We start from the raw sequence: 19,352 nt of genomic DNA on the forward strand, positions 1-19,352 counted from the left end.
TTCTAATCATAATATCTGCTCAGATTGCGGCGGAGAGGGATTCAGCGAATGCTGAGAGTAGAGATAATATTGACTTTTAGATGCTTGCGTGCATTTCACATTTATGCACTTATTAGAACCACGACACTAAATACTGTTGACTGCACTGTCTCTGCACAGCTGCCAAATCCTCTAACACCCTGCCCCGTTCTTTGTTTCACTATCAGCTCGTATGTGTTAATGTTCACACTCGTACACAATACAGCCTGAAGTGAATCTGTAACTAACTCGTGCAGCAGCTCAAGTTAATATTTCATTAATCAAAGAACTTTTCAAAACATACTTGAACACATATACGGCGAGCTTGGGTTTTATTCGTGCAGAAATGCATGCAAAGTTTATTCGCAGCCGAGTTTAACGTACACATTGAGAGCACGTTTCTGCGCAGGCCTTCGTTGCTGAAAAGGTTGCTGGTGAAAATGCACGGGAGCGCCGTGTCAAAATAAATTCTATTCGCTCCTTTCCTTTTTCGCCTCCAGCTGAAAGTCAAGATTTCCTTCCAAAGAGCAGTTCCAAGGAGTGCGGTTCGTTGTCCTCCCTTCCCAAAACAGTTCTGTGGAAAAGATTTAACAAGCAGCTTACTGCTGGGGGAAGGGATTGGGAAGAGAGGGGGGCCCCTCAGGGTCACCAAGATGTGAGGGCCTCTCGCATATATACAAACAAGAGATTCAAGACACTTCATCGGTGTGTTAAAAAGTGTTTACGCTGCAACCGCTTTAATAAATATTATACGCATGTCTTTATATACATAAATAGATACGCATATATAGACAATAAAGGTCTCACACTCTGGCAGAAGAAAGAAAATACAGCCGAGCAAGGGAAAGCAGCCAAAAACCACATCTACTAGCGCTGGAGTGGATAGAGGGAGCAGAGAGAAAGAGAGGGAGAGGGAAAAAGAGAGGGAATGGGGAGGGATCAGTTTCTAGGCTAGGCTGTGGTTGGCTCTGCTGATGGATGGACTCGGGATGGATCGAGTTACACCATTTGCCGTGCATTAGTTTGTTTTTCCCCGCTCAGAACGGAGAGAGACACATCAAGCTTGACTCAGAGTTGTCACGATCCAAATCGCGTAAAGAGAACCACGGATTCAGATGAGGTGAGTTGATTTAATAGAGAAAACGCAGCGTTGGCGTTTGAGAGGGTAAAAATGGGGAAAAGGAAAAAAAAAGCGACAAGGGACAAGCAAAAAGATTTCCAAAACATCAGAAGTAACTACTCTAGGTGCAGCGCAAAAATAGAACTGGAGCTATTTTTATTCACTCCGTTACCCGTTCACGCCGATTCGGATTGTTTATAAGCGGACTGAGTCACGCGCTTTAAAGTTCTCCATTCAAGAGTAGATCTCTTGAGGTTATTGCTTAGTTGGTTTTATTTGGTTTGGGTTGTATTGGTTTGGTGAATGACGGGGGGGATGGTGCTAGAGGAGAGGGAGGGTCTTGGTGCTATTTGATCGGTGAGCTTTTGAAGATCACAAAGCTTTATCCCGGGGACGAGCTGGACGAACCCCACGGGCTCCGGGAATTGTTTTGCGTGCTTCGGATAAAACAAACACATGGGAATCTTCTGGCATTATGGATCGAGCTGCTCGCACGCTGTCTGATCATCACTGGATTTAATAGCGTAAAACATTTTGGAATATAACGCGGAGAGGGTATCGTAGTCTACATGCTCGTTTGGAGAACGTTCAGGTAGGATTTCTGTTTTCCTTTTTATACTTTGTTGTCGCGCAGATGTTGGAGTGACTGGAGTATTTATTTCTACCGCAACTTTTTTTTATGCATTTAGACTGTTAACAATGGAGTGGAAGCGCTTGGATAAAAGTGATTTTTGTTGCGTTTGGCGTTATTAATGAGAGAAAAGCAGTGTCTTAAATCAGTGTCACATCCTGTTGATGCAGTGCTTTTATTATTCGATTGAATGAGGGTAAATAGTGTCTATTCCTGATGCCATTGTAATATAAATGAAAAATAATTCATTACGAAAAACGGGATTTAAACAACTCATTTCGTTCATCAATTGTATCGTTTCTTACACAGCCTATAAAAAACGGGGAGATGCCACAAAATCAGAAATTTACTAAAATACTAGATATTCAAAATACGGGGGGCAGCATGATCATACGGTGAATCCACGTTTTTACCTAACCATTGAAATGTAAATAATATAAATATTATAAAATACCTGTATTCGTACACTTTAGTGTCGATTTCAATTAGTTAATTCATTTGAAATACTTGGCATTGCTTGTGATTTATGTGAGGGGGGAAAACGCCCTCATAAAGGTCATAAATGCCCCCTGAAAATCAATGCCAGTTCATTTCTGGCATTGGATGGAACAGATGTATCTTAATGCACTTCAGATTCCTCCTGTCCCGTGATGATGAGGGATTCAAATTCGTATAGTAGTAGAGCAAGGCAGATTTAGGGCAATAAATTCATCTAACCTTTGCCTAGGAGTTGCATCATAAAATTCGAACAGATTCGATCTCTTGAGCAACAAAACAATATCTCCACCGCCTGTAGAATATGGTCCGAGGTAGAGAGAGAGAGGGAGAGAGAGAGTTGCCGTTGTTGTGTAAAGTGGGTTTTGGAGCCCACGGTCATGCATTAACACAATCAATTTCCCAGCAGAAGCCATTACCGACCCAACACTCTTCTGTTGTCTTTATGCATTTACTGAAACTCAAGAGATTCGTCACGCCTCGGCTCCAGCTTAAACGCTTTGATTCGCATGCTCTGTTCAGAGAAAGAGTTCAGGTCCGGTTCCGAGCGGAGAAGGTTCAGTTTGGAGACGCTCTATGCTTTTCGTGTGCTGAATCTGCCACGGAGAAACTGTTGAGTGACATCCGAGACGCGCCGTGAAAAACGCGCACGTGCGAATGAACCGAAGAGTTTTTACGTGGAGCGGCAACCGTCAAAATAATGAATGAACTAACGAGTGAATGAGTCCATAGAACGAAGAAATTGCATAGTTATCACGTTTAGTTCTGTGTACGCTTAGAATACGTTGCGCGTTGAAGCACAATGCAGAGGCAAAGCTGAAAATGTGAGAGACCGATGATTGAGGTAACGTATTTAAAATATGGCTCAAACGTTCATAGGCTACCATATTTGAGGTTGCTGTAAAGACAAATAGAAAACAAGCGTGATTTAAAGTCTCTGTTTTAGGCTACATCAAAGTCAATTGTCGTCAAAACAATTGTGACCATAACCTCAGTCCACCCGTTTTATGCGAAATAGGCTTTGGTAGTTCACAACTGTTAAAAACAGAAAGCATTTCAATGCAAAGCCGGCAATGTGGAGCAAATACATAAAACATAAGCCAACAACTAATACTTGAGCTAAGAAATCGTGTTGTTTGTGCTGAGCTTTTGTCTAAATTGCGAGAACCGCATGTCCTCGCAAGGATAGTAAAAGCTGAAATCGCCAACATTGTGTGAAGCAGCTTACCTTCCCCGAGAGGACAACAACTTAATAAACTAACTAAATAATGTCTTCATTAGAAACACAACCGAAAAGCATAGGGTTAGTTTTAGGGGTCGGGGATGGAACATAGAATATCAGTCGATTCGAGTCAATTTCGATGGAGAAAGACACAAAACAAATGCCATGTAGAGGAATAGCTTGTGTTGATCAGTTTAGTCTTACAACTTCTATTGTGGTCCTTTATAATAGCGATTTCACCCCACTGCTGATTTTTAATTGGTTAATTGTTTACGACTCTGTATTACAACACTCCCTGCACTCCTCGAACCATTTCTCGCTGTTGGAGCATATGGAAGATAACGAGATATGCTGATCTCCTAATGCATGCTTTTGTTAGGGCGCCCTTCATTAATGCGTGACATCGAGTTTAAGGGGTCCATCTCTGAGAAATACTATAAATGCAAACCACAAGAGTGCACGCCCGCCCCGAATTTCCTCTTATCTCCGCTGAACCTGTCAACCCTCTTTCAGAGATAGCATCTACCTCTCCTGAAAACTTCACCGTGAAGCAGCCTCAGCACTTTTCATGTGGGTGTGTGAATAAAGTCAGTCACAACAGCTGGCCACATTGTGTCCACTAAGCCCACGCCAGTCCTGCTGCCTTGTGTTCAGCCTCGGTCAGGCTTGAGTAACTGATTTAACCTTTAAAGCACGGAGGTCTCCGCGCTGGCCCAGAGTGAACGGACCCTGAGCTTTCTATTGTTCCCGTAACACACACACCTGCAAGGAGAAGGCTTTGGGAGAGTGGGGGTGAGGAGTAGGGCTGCACAGGTGGGGCAGTGACCCGTCTTATAGCTGTGGAGTAACAAGTTGTGACTCCTCAGCTGTAATCCTACTGTAAACAACTTTATGATTTCAGTGCTCTTGTGGGGGAGAGCTCTAATCTCAGCGCGAGTCTCTCTGAAACCACACACATCACAACCGCCGAGTTGTGAAAACAGATACCAGGGCCCATTTTTCAAGATCTTTTAGCAGTTTTAGTGGGCAGTGTGACCAATTTCTAATGACAATTTTACCAATATCATATACATTTTCACCAATGTCTTATTTTTATTACTAAACAAGTATATTACTTAATGATCTTACATTTTTATGTAAAAAAAAAAAAATAAATATAATATTAATAATAATATAATCATTAATTAATTATATAATATAATTAACAATAAAATTACAACACCAGTATAACTATAATTATTATTAATTATATTATTATTATTTACACACACACACACACACATATATATATATATATATATATATATATATATATATATATATATATATATATATTTATGTTAATTATATACATATACATATACATTACTTATATACATAACAAACAAAATATAGTTAAGTGACTTTATTATTATTTCTGTATTTATAGAAATGTTAGAAAATTAATTGATAGAAATTTGGACACAAACCAAAATATATAATTATTCAATAACAGATTATGTATTTTATTTATTTAAACTGATACTTTATTAAAGTAGTAGTTCACACTTTGAAGATGTGATGTGTGCAAACCTGTGACCGCATATTAGTTTTGTATATTCATATGAACTGTTTTAAGTATATGGAATAAGTTTTTATAGATTTTATACAATACCTTTTTTAAAAAAAAAAAAAAAAAGAAAAGAAAATGTAATAGTTCAGACTTAAATTTCTGGCAATACTACAGTACAAATTATTTATTATTTGTTTTATTTATTTATTTATTTGTTTTAATGCAGCAACCTAGCAAAGTTGCCAATCATAAATGATTCAACTCAGCCCTTTATATATATATATATATATATATATATATATATATATATATATATATATATATATATATATATATATATGTATATATGTATATATATATATATATATATATATTATCTGCCACGATATACATTCTCTAGCACATTTTTCTTATTGCGTGGTATATACCATAATACTCACCATCCCTATTTTACAGCTTCTGTTGATTTATTCTTTCACCTTCTTTCTCATTGTCAGGCCTCAGGCAGACCTGCAGGGTTCATGTTAAACCAAAGCAAAGTGATTGTGTAATGCAACTCCTCGATTAAGTGACATAATTCTCTCCTGCACCAGGATGCAATGGCGCTAACCTTAGCACAACAGCTGCACCGTTGGGGAGTGTTCATTTCACAAGGTTAACTGAAGCTACAGAACGTCACCGACCGGCTTTGTTCTTTTGGCCTTCGCTCGCACATTTCCTGCAGCTGGACTCTCGCGGGCGGGCGGCTGGGTGGATCTGCTTCAGGCAATCTTACTGGAACGGCCTGCCAACACAAGCGGCGTGCCAGCATCCCGGGAAACGCAGCCAAAAACATCAACGAGTGTGCGATTGCGTCGCACGGAGAGTGGCTGTAATGAGAGTAGCCGGGGAGCAGCTAAACACTAACAGGTTGCGTGACTAGTCGCCTCTTTCCACGCAGGGCCTGTCCAGGCTCATACACCGGAGGGCAAGAATGGAAAACCAAACCAAGATATTCAATAGAAAACACGTTGCGCTCGCTGTATATTGAAAAGAAATTCAAGACGGCTGACCTTTGTATGTCCTTTGTTTCTGTTTTGCATTAGGTTTCTCTCGCTCTCTTTGCCCGAGCCTGGTGTTTTTTGTATGCCGGAATTGTTGTGGTATTGTAGCGTGTCTGCGTAACTCCCTGTGGTGTTTCTATGAATAATGATTAGAGCTTGTGAGGAATTTCTGTCATTGACAATGAATATGTTCCAGGGTGCTGGAAATATCCTTCTTTATTTTTTGAAGTAATATCCAGGCGGAGGAAATGATACGGCACTGTGAAGCTGTGATTAGACTCTCAGTGCTGTATTAAACTGGGGCTCCTCTTGTACACATCGCTTAATCCATACGGTGTTTCCCGACCCCTCAGAGAGAGCCGTTCTGCTGATGTGTGCACTTCTGTACGGATCAAGGATGCACGTGGGAAAAGAAATTCATTTGTAACTCTGTTATGATAGACACATTTTTTGACCTCTTGACCTTTGACTTTCACTGAGTGTCCAAACGTTAAAGCTTTTAATCGCTCAAGCTCACATGGGCAAGGGAATCTTCATCTTCATTCATGTCTCGTCTTCTGGTCTCTCCTTCTCCTTTTCTCATCTCGTCTCTTCTTGATCCTTCTCTTTTTGTATCATGCTTTTTTGAACTCCTGCTTTTCTCATACAATGTGTATTCCTCATCCGTCTGTCCTTCTCCATACGGTCTCCAGTTTTTTGTCTTTTCTCACCTTGTCTCCTCTTTCTTTTCTTTTTCTTCTCTTCTGTTTTCATCCTGCATCTCCTTTTTCTCCCTTCTTGTCTCATGTAATCTATCCTTCTTATCTTATCTGTTCTATTTTGTCTTGTCTTTGCTTCTCTTGTCAATTTTCTCATCTTGCCCCTTTATTTTCTCTTTCTTGTCTCACCTTCTCTTTTTGTGCTTTTTGCTGTTTTATTTTTATGTCTCATATCCTCTTCTTGCCTCTCGTTTCTTCAATTCTTGCCTCAACTTGTATTGTTTTTTCCTTCTCATCCTGTCCATCTTATGTCTCTGGTATCTTCTTGTCTCTCTTTTCTATATGTCTTACCTTATCTGGAGTGTCCTTCTCGTCTATACTGTTTGCCTTGTCTCCAGTCCTCTTTTCTCCCCTTTACCTTTCTTTTCTCATCTCAGAATCTTCATACCTTCTGTTCTCCTCCTCTTCTCAGCTCCTCTCTTTGCTTCAATTCTCGTCTCGTCTTATCGCTTCTTTTCATCTCCTGCTTGTCTCAGCACCTCTTTTTCTCATCCTTTTTTCTTGTCTCATCTTGCTTTTTTCCCCTAATCATTTCTTGTCTTTGTTTCTAAGCTCGTCTTTCGTCGCTCCATCTCATAACTTCGACTTCTCAAATCACCAACCTTTTCTCTCATCTCACATAAGAAATTGCCGGAGAAAGAGTCATTTCTATTGATCCGATCAAAGCACGATAGCCCAGAATCCCTTGCAGTCAGCCTGTAGAAATGAAGATCCATTATGGCAACAGATGAGCGAAGAAACTCCCTTCCCCAAAGGATCGTGGATCGTATTTCAGAAGGAGAATTTCCCTAGGTCACATCCCATTCAGCTGATCAATTGAGAAATGATCAATCAGCAGCTAATCAATAACAGCAGAGTGGTACAGGCAGCATATGCATATTACAGCATGGGAGCAGGTGCGCAGGGCCGCTAATTGCAAAAATGTCAATACTGTATGTGAGCATGTGTGACGAGACGCGCTCAGGAAGTGGTTGAGGCCTGACTCACTCACTCTCTCTCTCTTTCTGCCAAGCTGTTTGTTGTCTCCATGTAAATTGTTTATATCCGTTCGGGGCTTTGCTGGCATGAATAATTTGTAGCTTTATAAATATTTGACTTTACACTGCTCATTAATATGCACAGATGATTGTCTCTCTAGGACACGACCCCAACCACAGCACGCAGACCTCCGAAAATCTTCCTGTCTGAATGTCCATTTGGAGACTTCAGTGCCAGGCACAGCAAACACACTCCCAATCATAGTACTCAGTCCAAACTCACATGCACACTTAATAGTATCCAAATTCCATTCTAAAATACAGCAAACGTGTGCTTCAGAGCTAGCTGATAACACAGCATTCACGTTTGTGGTGTCTTAAGCGCTCACTTTCCGCCCCCTCTTTGTCTGTTTTTTGACCTTCCTCTCATGGACAGATTTTCAATCATGAGTATTGGCTGCCAAATACACACACACACATTAAATGATCTGTTGGGAGTGAACCTGCATGTGTATACACAAAAACCAGGCGTTCTAATCTACGCAGCAAATCCTGACAGAGGTCGCGCACAAAAACACAAGAGCAAGTAGTTAAAAATAGCGGCTGATGTTGACGTCTGCATGCGGTCGTGTGTTACAGGTAACATCTACATAAGTGCAGTACAGGAGGTGTGTGCCCTCTGTGCCAGCGATGGGGTGGCGAGAACTGACGATTGACCTGCTGCTGCTGCTGCTGCTGGTGGCATCCCATCTGGAGGCTGTGAGCTTTCCTGAGGACAACATCCCTTTAGACGTTGTGGACCGACACTGTAAGAACCAGACACCTATCTACAAAAAAAAAAAACATACTTGTGTTTATTCAACTAAGTGCACTTTTGGCTCTTCAGGCTTTTTGTAGAAAGTACCACCATGAAGCGCACTTTCTTACACTTTCAGTAGCGCATAACATTTCCCGTAAACAATGGCTTGCGGATATACGTACAGCACAAAATAGTTAGTTGTTTTTTATAGTTTGCCTTTTCTGTGTTGCCCAAAGCAGTCACACATTTTGCATAATTTAACCCAATTACAATTGGACACAATAAAAATATTCTGAAATGAAACGGACGTTTGCCATGTTCTCTGTAAGAAGACATGCACATATAAAGTCATCGCATTAGCGCTGCTGTACTCTGCAGTGAGAAAACACTCCAGCATGCTGACAGTGCAGTCGCTGGGCATCAATGCAGGACCTGCATTCATTACTTTAGCAAAGTCTTTCTTCAAGGTAGTTTAACATGCAGTTGCCACAGCCGATCAATACCAACATCGATCTCTGTTGACGCTAATACTGAATAACGGCTCATCTGTTTGTTCCACAGATGCACGACAGTACCCCGTGTTTCGCGGACGCCCCTCTGGCAACGAATCTCAGCACAGACTGGACTTTCAGCTCATGACCAAGATACATGATACACTTTTCATTGCTGGCAGGTAAGTCAGTACAGAATGGGGAAGCGAGATCTTCGACTGTTTGACCTGTTCAGATGAACTGTTTGATGAACAACAGAACTATGAGTAGTAATTTGTGTGTAAACTGTTTCTATCTCTCTCTCTTTCGCAGGGACCAGGTGTATTTAGTGAGCCTGAGAGAGTCCTACAGGAATGAGATTATTCCGTACAGGGTGGGTTCACACCTGTAAATGAATTTATGACCAAAGTGCTCTTGTCCCATTGAGGCGAGCCAAGTGATAAAAACTCCAATAAATTCCAATTCCAGTTCTTTCTGTAAATCGTTAGGTTTCTGTTTCTGTCTTTCTGTTCCTGCCCACAGTGTAGTACATTGTTAATATTTAAGAATGTGGGGAAACTGTCTAATGGTGATGTTGTGTGATGTCACAGAAGCTGACGTGGCGGTCGGGACAGGCAGACAGGGAGACGTGCGCCATGAAGGGAAAGCACAGAGTGAGTTCTCCACTTTTTCAGCATAAATCAGCCATCGCTGGTTCTGTAGTATTTACAACACTGAAGCAACCATAAATCTTACTGTCTTGTCTTCCTCTTAGGACGAGTGCCATAATTTCATTAAAGTCCTGGTTCCGAGAAATGATGATCTTGTGTTCATCTGCGGAACAAATGGTTTCAACCCCATGTGCCGTTACTACAGGGTAAGTCACGCTGTTAGGGCTACGTGACTGCCTGCTTGTTGTTTTGCTTTTAATAAGTAACTGGTTAATCTGAATAGGAGCAGTTTTACAGTACAATGAAGATAAGAATTATGGATCTCTATATCTTATATCTATTCCCTCTCTTATTTAGTTGGATAACTTGGAGTTTGATGGGGAAGAGATCAGCGGTTTGGCCCGATGCCCGTTTGACGCCAAGCAGACGAACGTTGCCCTGTTTGCTGGTATGAGAGCTGTCAGGATAATGAGGAGGATGATGAATAACTTTGCCACGAATTTTAAAGGTTTTGGATAAAATTAACACTCCAATGAGAGACGAGACTGATGTTGCGCATAAATCAGAAGCCGTGAGAACATCCTGTCTTCACGCTAGCTCCTTAAATATACAAACAGGAACGGCACAACCTGGCGGGAATAAGTACACTGTGGTGTCACATGTACATAGAATAAGTCTGTACAGGCCACAAAAACTGCAAAAGCTTCAGTTTAAATATCCAAATAATTCTGAAGCATTCAACTCAAACAAATGTACCTAGGTTCATGCTTGAAAAAAGAAATTATTATGAAAGAAAGATTATTTACTTTTCAATACCTAGAACATATAAAATAGCAGGAACAAGAAAGCTAAAAAGCAAAAAGTGTTATCTTGTTTATTGTATCATGCATTTATGAGTGTGAACAACCAGAGTGTAAATAAACCTTAAGTGTTTAGAGATGTGCACTGAACTCCCAAGTATATACCTAGAGTTGTATTTAATTATGTAATGAAGATAAAGTGTATTTTAAGATCACGTATTTATGTCACAGATGGTAAGCTGTACTCAGCAACAGTGGCTGACTTCCTGGCCAGCGATGCTGTGATTTATCGCAGCTTGGGAGATGGATCTGCCCTTCGCACCATCAAGTATGACTCCAAGTGGTTAAAAGGTACATAAACTCTTGTTTGTCTACTTCATGTACACACTAGTCAGTTTTATGTTAACCTTGCTGAACCCAATGCACATTCGACATATAACCTTTACCTTAAAGAAGTGGGTCAGTGTGGGAAAAGGGAAAATGGCGGGTGTTAATGTAAAATCCAGCTTCCTGTGGCATAATCTAGGTCAACACTCTGCCATTCCACTCAGCCAACAAAAAAAGCATCAAAATTTAACTTGGGGTCAGTGGCGGAGATGCTAATGCTTCTCTCTCTTTCTCTTCCAGAGCCACATTTTCTCCATGCTGTGGATTATGGGGATTTTGTTTACTTTTTTTTCAGAGAAATCGCAGCCGAGCACAACAGCTTGGGAAAGGTATGTCTTGCAGTGTAATATGCAACGATAATATTGCTACGGGTGCTAAAGTTCGCAGTGCACACACACAAAAGTAATGTAATGATACCATGGTATAGTGATGATATCAGATGGTAATACCATGGCATCTGAACTGTAATGATGTAGTTCTGATTTGTATGTAGTATTCATAGGCTTTAATTTAGAGATGAGTGTTTGTCCCAGAGGGTCAATATATCATCCGTTGCCTCAGGATTTGCTTTAAATTGGCCCATATAATGACTTCTTTGTACCACAAATTAATGAATATTTAAGTTTAGTTAATATTTCAGTCAACACCTGCATTGAGAACAGGTTTTAGTGAATTATTAAGGTGGTTACATGGTGCTAATTCAAGCCCTCTAGCACACTGCAGTTTTGTTCTATCAAAAAAAAAATGTTTCTTGCGTATATTTAGATTCAACTTAGCCGTCGGGGAGAAAGATCTATTATTTAGAGAGCGATGCTGAGTTTCTCCTGCTATTTTTCTCTCGCTGCAGGCGGTTTACTCCAGAGTGGCTCGGATCTGTAAAAATGACATAGGAGGGTCTCAGCGGGTGCTGGAAAAACACTGGACATCTTTTGTTAAGGCTCGCCTGAACTGTTCTGTTCCTGGAGAATCGTTTTTCTATTTTGACGTCCTTCAGGCTATTACGGACATCATCGACATTAATGGGGTGCCTTCTGTGGTTGGAGTTTTCACCACCCAGTTGAACAGGTAAAGCTCGTCACAATCCTTTGCACAAAAAACTCCACATGGAAACTGACTTAATAGCATTAACGCCGCTGTTTATGATTTATTTAGTATCCCTGGCTCCGCAGTGTGTGCGTTCTCCATGGAGGACATTGAGAAAGCATTCCGTGGCCGTTTCAAAGAGCAGAAGACGCCAGATTCAGTGTGGACGCCATTTCCAGAAGAGAAGCTGCCCAAGCCCAGGTGGGTGCACGCACTAGTGCGTGACGGGCTAATCATTGTGAAATTAATAATTAACAAGCGATAATTGGACATGCTGCATATTTAACCTGTGTGTGCAGTGGCCATATGGAGGCGGGTATAGATTTACAGGCATGTGGCACATGGCTCTTTGCCTTCTTTCCCTCAACCGGAACTGCATGTGTGTGCATTTTGTCTTTTCAGACCCGGCTGCTGTGCAGGACATGGTTCAGCTGAGTCTTACAAAACCTCCATCGAGTTTCCAGACGAGACCCTTCAGTTCATCAAGTCACACCCTCTCATGGACGCCTCAGTCCCCTCCATTGGAGACGAACCGTGGTTCACCAAAACAAGAGTCAGGTACAGGCACAGTGCCATCATTCAGCCCAGTTTGAAAAACCTTGATCTGACACTCAAAGAATTTGTTGCAACCACGTTATCTGCCAAACAGCGCAGTCTGCCCTCCAGCTCTCTTTGGTTTATCTGTATAATCCCAAAAAAATTGATATCTGTCAGAAAGCACAAATTTTTACTTAAAACATATAATTACATAATAACACACTGAGCGGTTGGCCATCTAGACCCAGTGTCAGCTGTTAAATAAGTATCAGGTAAACATTTTATAACCCTCCCAGCAAAGAGGGTTGGTTTCACGTTCTAAACAACTGGCACGCCTAATTTAACTAGTTCAGATCTTGATAGATGTGTCACGTTTCAACATGTTTTGTCCTGTGTCAGCTCAAGTTAAGCTGTTGTAAATTAGGCGTCTCCTTGTAACTGAAAAGCAGCCTTGTACTCAAGTGTGTTTCCTTCATCTTTGTAGGTACAGGCTCACGGCACTCGCTGTTGACAACACAGCAGGACCCCATAAGAACTACACTGTGGTTTTCATTGGCTCTGAGGCAGGCATCGTGCTAAAAGTTTTGGCCAAGACATCCCCTTTGTCTTTGAATGACAGTGTCCTACTGGAGGAGATTGACGTTTTCAACCAAGCCAAGTATGATTTTCAACCTAGAATTATCTCATGATAAGTCTCTAGATGCATTCTATTTGTCTTTAAATTGTGGGAAACCTATTTGTATTATGAAGCACTCTTGGCTATTTACCCAGAAAGGACTCCCAAATTATCCTTTTATGACCTGAATGAAAGTTTTGGATCCTTTGAGATGAGATTAGATCTGTTTAATGTGAAAGCGAAAGGTTTTCACTTTCTCTTGTCAGTGTGTTTTTTTTTGTTCTCTTTCTGCTGAACTGTGAGTCTGAAGAAAGCAGTGACTGACAGATAACACGAGATTTATCTGTTCTTCACTGTCTCTCTCCGTTCTGTTTTTCTCCCAGGTGTTTATCCAGCAATGAGGACGATCGGCGAATTCTGTCTTTCCACCTAGATAAAGACACCCACACCCTCTATGTGGCCTTTTCCAGCTGTGTGGTCAGAATACCACTCAGCCGCTGTGAACGACACAGTTCCTGTCAAAAGTGAGTCCTGAATGTAGCTCTGTTTATACAGCCAACATATCCAATTTTTTGTCATATCCAATCCAATTTCTTTTTTCTGAACTGCATGAAACCTCCTTAACCATTGTGTGGTGTGTTCGTTGTCCATATTTTACAGTTTTAAATATTTGTGTTCCAGGTCTTGTATTGCTTCTAGAGACCCGTACTGTGGCTGGATGTCACATGGAGCTTGTGAGCGTATTCCTGGAGCTATGCAGTAAGTCAATCATAAAGATATTCAAATTTACAGTGAAAATGCAAAAGAACACTATACCTGAGTAATTGTCACTGAAACCGATTTCCTACAAAGCTGAGCTAGATTCTCTCTCCTTCTTCTCTCGTAGCAGTAATTTTTTTCTCTTTTCTTCTTTATAACATACACATTTTATATGTTGATGATGCATGCTGTTTAAAAAAAAAACTAAAACTATGTGTTCCAAAACGTACATTTTTAGAACAAACTCACCATCTTGTTACTATTTTTCCTGTTTTGCAGAACTGGTTATGAGCAAGATGTTGAATACGGCAACACAGCTCACCTCGGCGATTGTCATGGTGAGCTCATCAACACGTGCACCTTTTCAGAAACATTAGTTAGTAGTTGTGACGTCAATAACCCCCTCACACTCTCAGCTGATGGAAATTAACACATATCACACAAACATCATACTAATTCCTCTGACAATTAAACACTCACACATACATTGTGTAGGCCTCAATATTACAGAAAGTGAAAGAGCGATACAGCGTAAACCAGAGGAAAAGAAACACTTTTTATTCTTTTGTAATTTAATATAAACAGTTTTAGCGTTTTTATAATTTCAAACTTTTATTTTTGTTATTTTATGCTGATTTCCTGTTCCTTTAATTCTTTTAGAATTTTTGGCCACTACATCAGCGCCAGATTTCAAATCATATGGCGACCCAACCTCTGGTTAGTTTCCTGTACTGCACTGATTTCATTCATTGAGTTCATCTTTATCCCTTTTCGTTTCTCCTCTGCTGCTGCATCTACCCTTTTTCTTGTGCTTTTTCATATCATCACCATTATCATTGAGAGGCACCTGATCTCTCAGCACCAGCTTGTCCATCATTTCATCCATTCATTATTTCATTCTTGCATGGATATGTGCTGCCTCCACCTTATCATCCCCCTGGAATATATTGTTGTCTCCTCATTCTATTAGATATAATCTTCATCCTTTCCCTCCTCTCAGGCTGAAATTTTCCTTACCTGAGACTCTGCACAGCCATTACTTTCCTGTAATGGTTCAAAACATCAGAGTCGATCTCTAAAAATTAACCTCAATGAATCGTATAAACTGACGTATGAAAGTTCGGTCAGTATGTACTAACCCCGATCGTTACGGTGCGCCTATCATGGGTTCCGATTCTATAACAGTTTGTTTGTCGCTACAGACATGGAGTTGCCATCATCGTCAGTCACAGTGCCCGTGACCTCTGAACCCATACAATCACCCCAAACCATCCCCACTCAGATACCCCAACTCTTTGGCTCACGGAAATTTGTGCTCCATGATGACCCAGCCACTTCACATTCCGTTGAGCATATACCAGGTGTGCTGGAGGGTAAGGCCTTGACCAGAGCGCTCTGCATTGCTGCATGGAATTCTGGGTAATAGCTGCTATTAGTGCTGCTAGTCTACTGAGAGAGTGCAAGTATCTCTGATAGCAGCCCATTCCTTTTCCAAAATGGCATGATAAGCAATTCTGCAGTCAGTCACACTACATTAGCAAAGTAGGGATGCAGACTCCTAGTGCAAGTGCTCTTGAAAACTTTCAGGTCAGCACAATGCCTTGTTGTCTTGAAATGTATTGGGATGATACAAGCAGCTATACTTGGATTCCATCAGCGCATAAAGCTTTTATTATTATTTTCCCTACTTTTAAAAATCTTTGTTACTATGATTTGTCCTCCACGTTTAACTTTTTTTTGTATTTTCATTTAATGCCTTTTCCATGATATTTTTGTTCAATCTGTCTTAAATGGCTACATTTTATCTTCTTTCATCCTTTTCTTTCTCTGCCCTTGGTTTTGGGTTTTCAGAAATCTTCCAAAGGCCTTGCCACTAAGCAACACTTTTAATCACCTTTCGAGCAACATTATTCCACAGCTAACTCTTTCGAATATATGCGGACACTAACAACACTCACCTCCGGGTGCTAGACAAAGACAGCGGGCTTAATTCTCTTTGGGAAACTCTCATGTTAAACAACAACATACTAACTCACCTGATGCTGCAACCCATGTGCAATAAAATGTTCCACCACACCTCTTTACTAATTTGCCTCCATCACTAATATAATAACAGGATATCTCATTGTATTTTCTGAATGCTAGGTAGACTTCTTTAAAAAGCTTTTAAAATGCTGGAAATAACAGTTACATGCTTTTGCTTCATACCAAATCTTGAAGCATCCTTTGTAGGGGGAAAGGACTTTTTTCTTGAAGAGAGAGCTAATCATTGATCAACTGTGCAAGCGTGTTAACATGATTTTTGGCTATCTGTGTTGCAGGTGTGTGGGAAATACAAGCAGGTGAATCTAACCAGATGGTGCACATGAATATCCTTATCTCCTGTGTGTTAGCTGCATTTCTGCTTGGTGCATTCATCGCTGGCATGGTGGTTTACTGCTATAGAGATGCCTTCCTTCGCACTCCACGCAAGATCCAAAAAGATGCAGAGTCAGCACAGTCCTGCACTGATTCCACTGGCAGCTTTGCCAAGCTCAACGGTCTGTTTGACAGTCCTGTGAAAGAGTATCAGCCCAATATGGATACTCCCAAGCTTTACACCAACCTGTTAAGCAATGGGAGGGAGGTGCCAACCACCGGAGACACTAAGACAATGCTCCTGACCGGACAGCCACCGGAGATAGCAGCACTACCTACACCTGAGTCCACACCTGTGCTGCAACAGAAGAGCCTTCAGCCAATTAAGAACCAATGGGAGAGAGCTCACGGAAAGATAAGTGGCTCCCGCAAAGATGGGCCACCCAAAAGCCCACAGTACCTTCACTCCACTCCCCCTCCTCATTCTACCATCAGCAACCCCCACATCCCCAGTGCCGTGGTACTGCCCAATGCCACACATGAGAACAGGGCATCCTTCAGTACTCCTGAAGGGCATCAAGCAGAAAAGAAAATCCAGAATAGCGATCAACATGGTTCCAAATCTGGCCGCAAGGACCAGCGACGCACTGTGGATGCCAGGAACACCCTGAATGACCTCTTGAAGCACCTGAATGATAGCAACCCAAAAGCCATCATGGTGGAGATGCCCAAATCCAGACAGCACCTGATGCTGGAGCCCATTGTAAGCCCAACAGAGATTCCCCCCAAAGTCCCAAGCCGAGAGGCCTCCTTGTACTCTCCCTCTTCCTCTCTGCCCAGGAATAGCCCGACAAAGAGAGTGGATGTGCCGACTACACCAACATCGCCCACAGGGCAGATGGGCACTCTTGAGAGACAGCGGTATCACCGCAGCTCATCCCAGCGACACTCCATATCCTCGCCACCCAAAGGGCTGCATTCACCTAGCGGGGCCATAGTGTCCCGGCAACCTAGTATGAACAGAGGTGGGTACATGCCCCCAACTCCTACCCCACCCACTAGACTAGACTCTCATGGGGTACCAATGGCTATGACTCCTTCTGTATCCCGGCAGAGCAGCTACAGTGGTCATGGATCTTTACCACGAACGTCCATCAAACGGACAGCATCATTAAAGCCCGATGTGCCCCCCAAACCCAATGGCTTTGCACCACAGACTGCACAAATGAGGGCAGTGAACAAGTATAGCTACTGAAATGCTAAGCAGGATCTTACTCGACGAATGGACAGTGGGAGTAAAAACGCTTGGCCCGCAAAGATATGGCGGGCCAGTCTCCGTTCCCTATGAAGGGAAATGAATCGGATGGCAGAGCTTCTGTTTCGGGTAGTTGTGCTAGTTCTCAATGACGTTGTCCTGTCACGCTTCAGTGGTAGGTAACGGATTCTGATCTTTAAGGCGGCAGGGACGCCTGAGGTCAAGGGTCACAGCTGACATGCAGCATAAAGCAGCTGCGAAGTTGTTGTGGCGATCGGGGCAGCGTATGCTCCCCTATGCACTGTTCTCCCCATCAATGTGAACTGTATTTGTTAGACTGTTTGGAAAATATGATATTCTTGCTTGGATATCTCTCCAGAAGACAGGCAGAGTGAAAGGGACATGTTGTGTGTCTGTGTTTGATTAGTCTCTGGGGCTAACCAGTGTGCATTCATTGACCATGTTTTTTTCAGTAAACTGAGAACAAGCTTGAGTCATCGCTGTCATAAAACTAAATCCCATTTATGGTGCATTAACATCAGATGTGTTTGGACACAGAATCCAGACATTAATTAATCATTTCTGCGTGCAAAAGAAATGTCCAGGGCTCTTGCTTGGACTACTGATTTTAAAACTCACAGGGTAAAAGTGCCCTCAACATTTGTGCTGCTAAGTGTAGACGATGACAATGTTGACTCCAGTGTGGCATTTCATGCAGAGGTTCTGTGTCAAGCTGTGTCAAGCTTTTAAAACCACAGGCTCAGCACAGGATCACACTGGTAAAATGTATGATGTTCTCTTTGGTCATTTTTAATTTCAGAAAATCACTGTGGGAATCCTGTAAATCCCATAAAGTCAACTTTTAGCTATGACGTAAAGCAGATCATTGATCAACCTCTCTCCTTTCCTACATGCCAAGCAAGCACTGCTGTTGGGTCTGTGAAGTTCAAGACCATTTTTCTCTCCTTTTACAATTCTTGAATATTCAAGTTATTGCAGTTTACACCATTTCAGAGAGCTTGCTTTTTGGTTCCTGGGCAAAGTATTACATAAAACTGCAAACAGCACATTCCTTCCTATAAACCACTACTCAACTCTGTGGCAAAACCCAAACTCAGCTTTATACTAGACCCTATTACGCTTCACTTTGCTTGTTTAAAAGAACAGAGGCCTCAATTGCATAGTCACTATAAGTGTACAATCACTGCAATACCTACCAGTGTGTCTTGCAGAGTCGTGCCAGTGATAGCGTTATTGTAAATATACTACTATTTAAGTGTGGATATTTTCAAGGCAAGTTTACCTGGATCAGTGTATTTGTGTGCCTTATTAAAGTCATGAGAGCGAAGTTTGGACATTTCACTGTCATCAGACAAATAATTTTTGGTTGGATATGAGCAGGGAGGCTACCCAAGGGTGAAAATTTAGGAATCGGTCATTGCAAAACCTATAATGATTGACCAGTAATATGAAAATTTGAAGTGGGGGGCAAGTGCATCCCCTTCGTATATGCTGTGGTCACTGGACCTTCAGAATGACCTTTCTTTTAGAGTTGAGATTTGGAAAAAAAAGTTTATAATAATTACTTGGCCATTTTCTTATTGCCATTTTATTTTTATGCATTTCTGGAAGGTGCTAAATTGCAATGATGAGATGCCATGCAATGAATGTATTATGAATCTAAAATGTATATCACCTAACACTCAGCTCACAATATTTAATGGGGTCAAATCGAGATGTGCTTTTATAGCGGGTCATCTACGATTAGGGACTCACAGTTTGTTTGCAATTACTTGGGAAT

At 41.5% G+C, this 19,352-nt stretch overlaps 1 protein-coding gene across 7 annotated transcripts in view; it reads left to right on the forward strand.

The window, feature by feature from the left end:
* Nucleotides 1–19,039, forward strand: part of sema6dl (sema domain, transmembrane domain (TM), and cytoplasmic domain, (semaphorin) 6D, like) — an 85,399-nt gene extending 66,360 nt beyond the window's left edge. Inside the window, exons 1-19 of one of the 7 annotated variants that reach the window (XM_043264741.1) lie at nucleotides 995–1,138; nucleotides 8,456–8,624; nucleotides 9,177–9,288; nucleotides 9,419–9,479; nucleotides 9,697–9,759; nucleotides 9,861–9,962; nucleotides 10,114–10,204; nucleotides 10,788–10,907; nucleotides 11,184–11,272; nucleotides 11,791–12,008; nucleotides 12,096–12,227; nucleotides 12,429–12,584; nucleotides 13,048–13,221; nucleotides 13,563–13,703; nucleotides 13,861–13,938; nucleotides 14,218–14,276; nucleotides 14,599–14,655; nucleotides 15,141–15,311; nucleotides 16,260–19,039. In XM_043264741.1, the coding sequence (XP_043120676.1) occupies nucleotides 8,507–8,624; nucleotides 9,177–9,288; nucleotides 9,419–9,479; nucleotides 9,697–9,759; nucleotides 9,861–9,962; nucleotides 10,114–10,204; nucleotides 10,788–10,907; nucleotides 11,184–11,272; nucleotides 11,791–12,008; nucleotides 12,096–12,227; nucleotides 12,429–12,584; nucleotides 13,048–13,221; nucleotides 13,563–13,703; nucleotides 13,861–13,938; nucleotides 14,218–14,276; nucleotides 14,599–14,655; nucleotides 15,141–15,311; nucleotides 16,260–17,551 (3,234 nt within the window). In that variant the 5' untranslated portion in view covers nucleotides 995–1,138; nucleotides 8,456–8,506 and the 3' untranslated portion in view covers nucleotides 17,552–19,039. Of the gene's footprint in view, nucleotides 1–994; nucleotides 1,139–1,506; nucleotides 1,731–8,455; nucleotides 8,625–9,176; nucleotides 9,289–9,418; nucleotides 9,480–9,696; nucleotides 9,760–9,860; nucleotides 9,963–10,113; nucleotides 10,205–10,787; nucleotides 10,908–11,183; nucleotides 11,273–11,790; nucleotides 12,009–12,095; nucleotides 12,228–12,428; nucleotides 12,585–13,047; nucleotides 13,222–13,562; nucleotides 13,704–13,860; nucleotides 13,939–14,217; nucleotides 14,277–14,598; nucleotides 14,656–15,140; nucleotides 15,312–16,259 lie in introns of those variants that run through there. The other 6 variants (XM_043264740.1, XM_043264743.1, XM_043264742.1 and 3 more) reach the window with 6 other exon arrangements.
* The last annotated feature ends 313 nt before the right edge of the window (nucleotides 19,040–19,352 follow it).

This window comes from Puntigrus tetrazona, chromosome 18, assembly GCF_018831695.1.
Source record: "Puntigrus tetrazona isolate hp1 chromosome 18, ASM1883169v1, whole genome shotgun sequence".
Classification (NCBI taxonomy): Eukaryota; Metazoa; Chordata; class Actinopteri; order Cypriniformes; family Cyprinidae; genus Puntigrus; species Puntigrus tetrazona.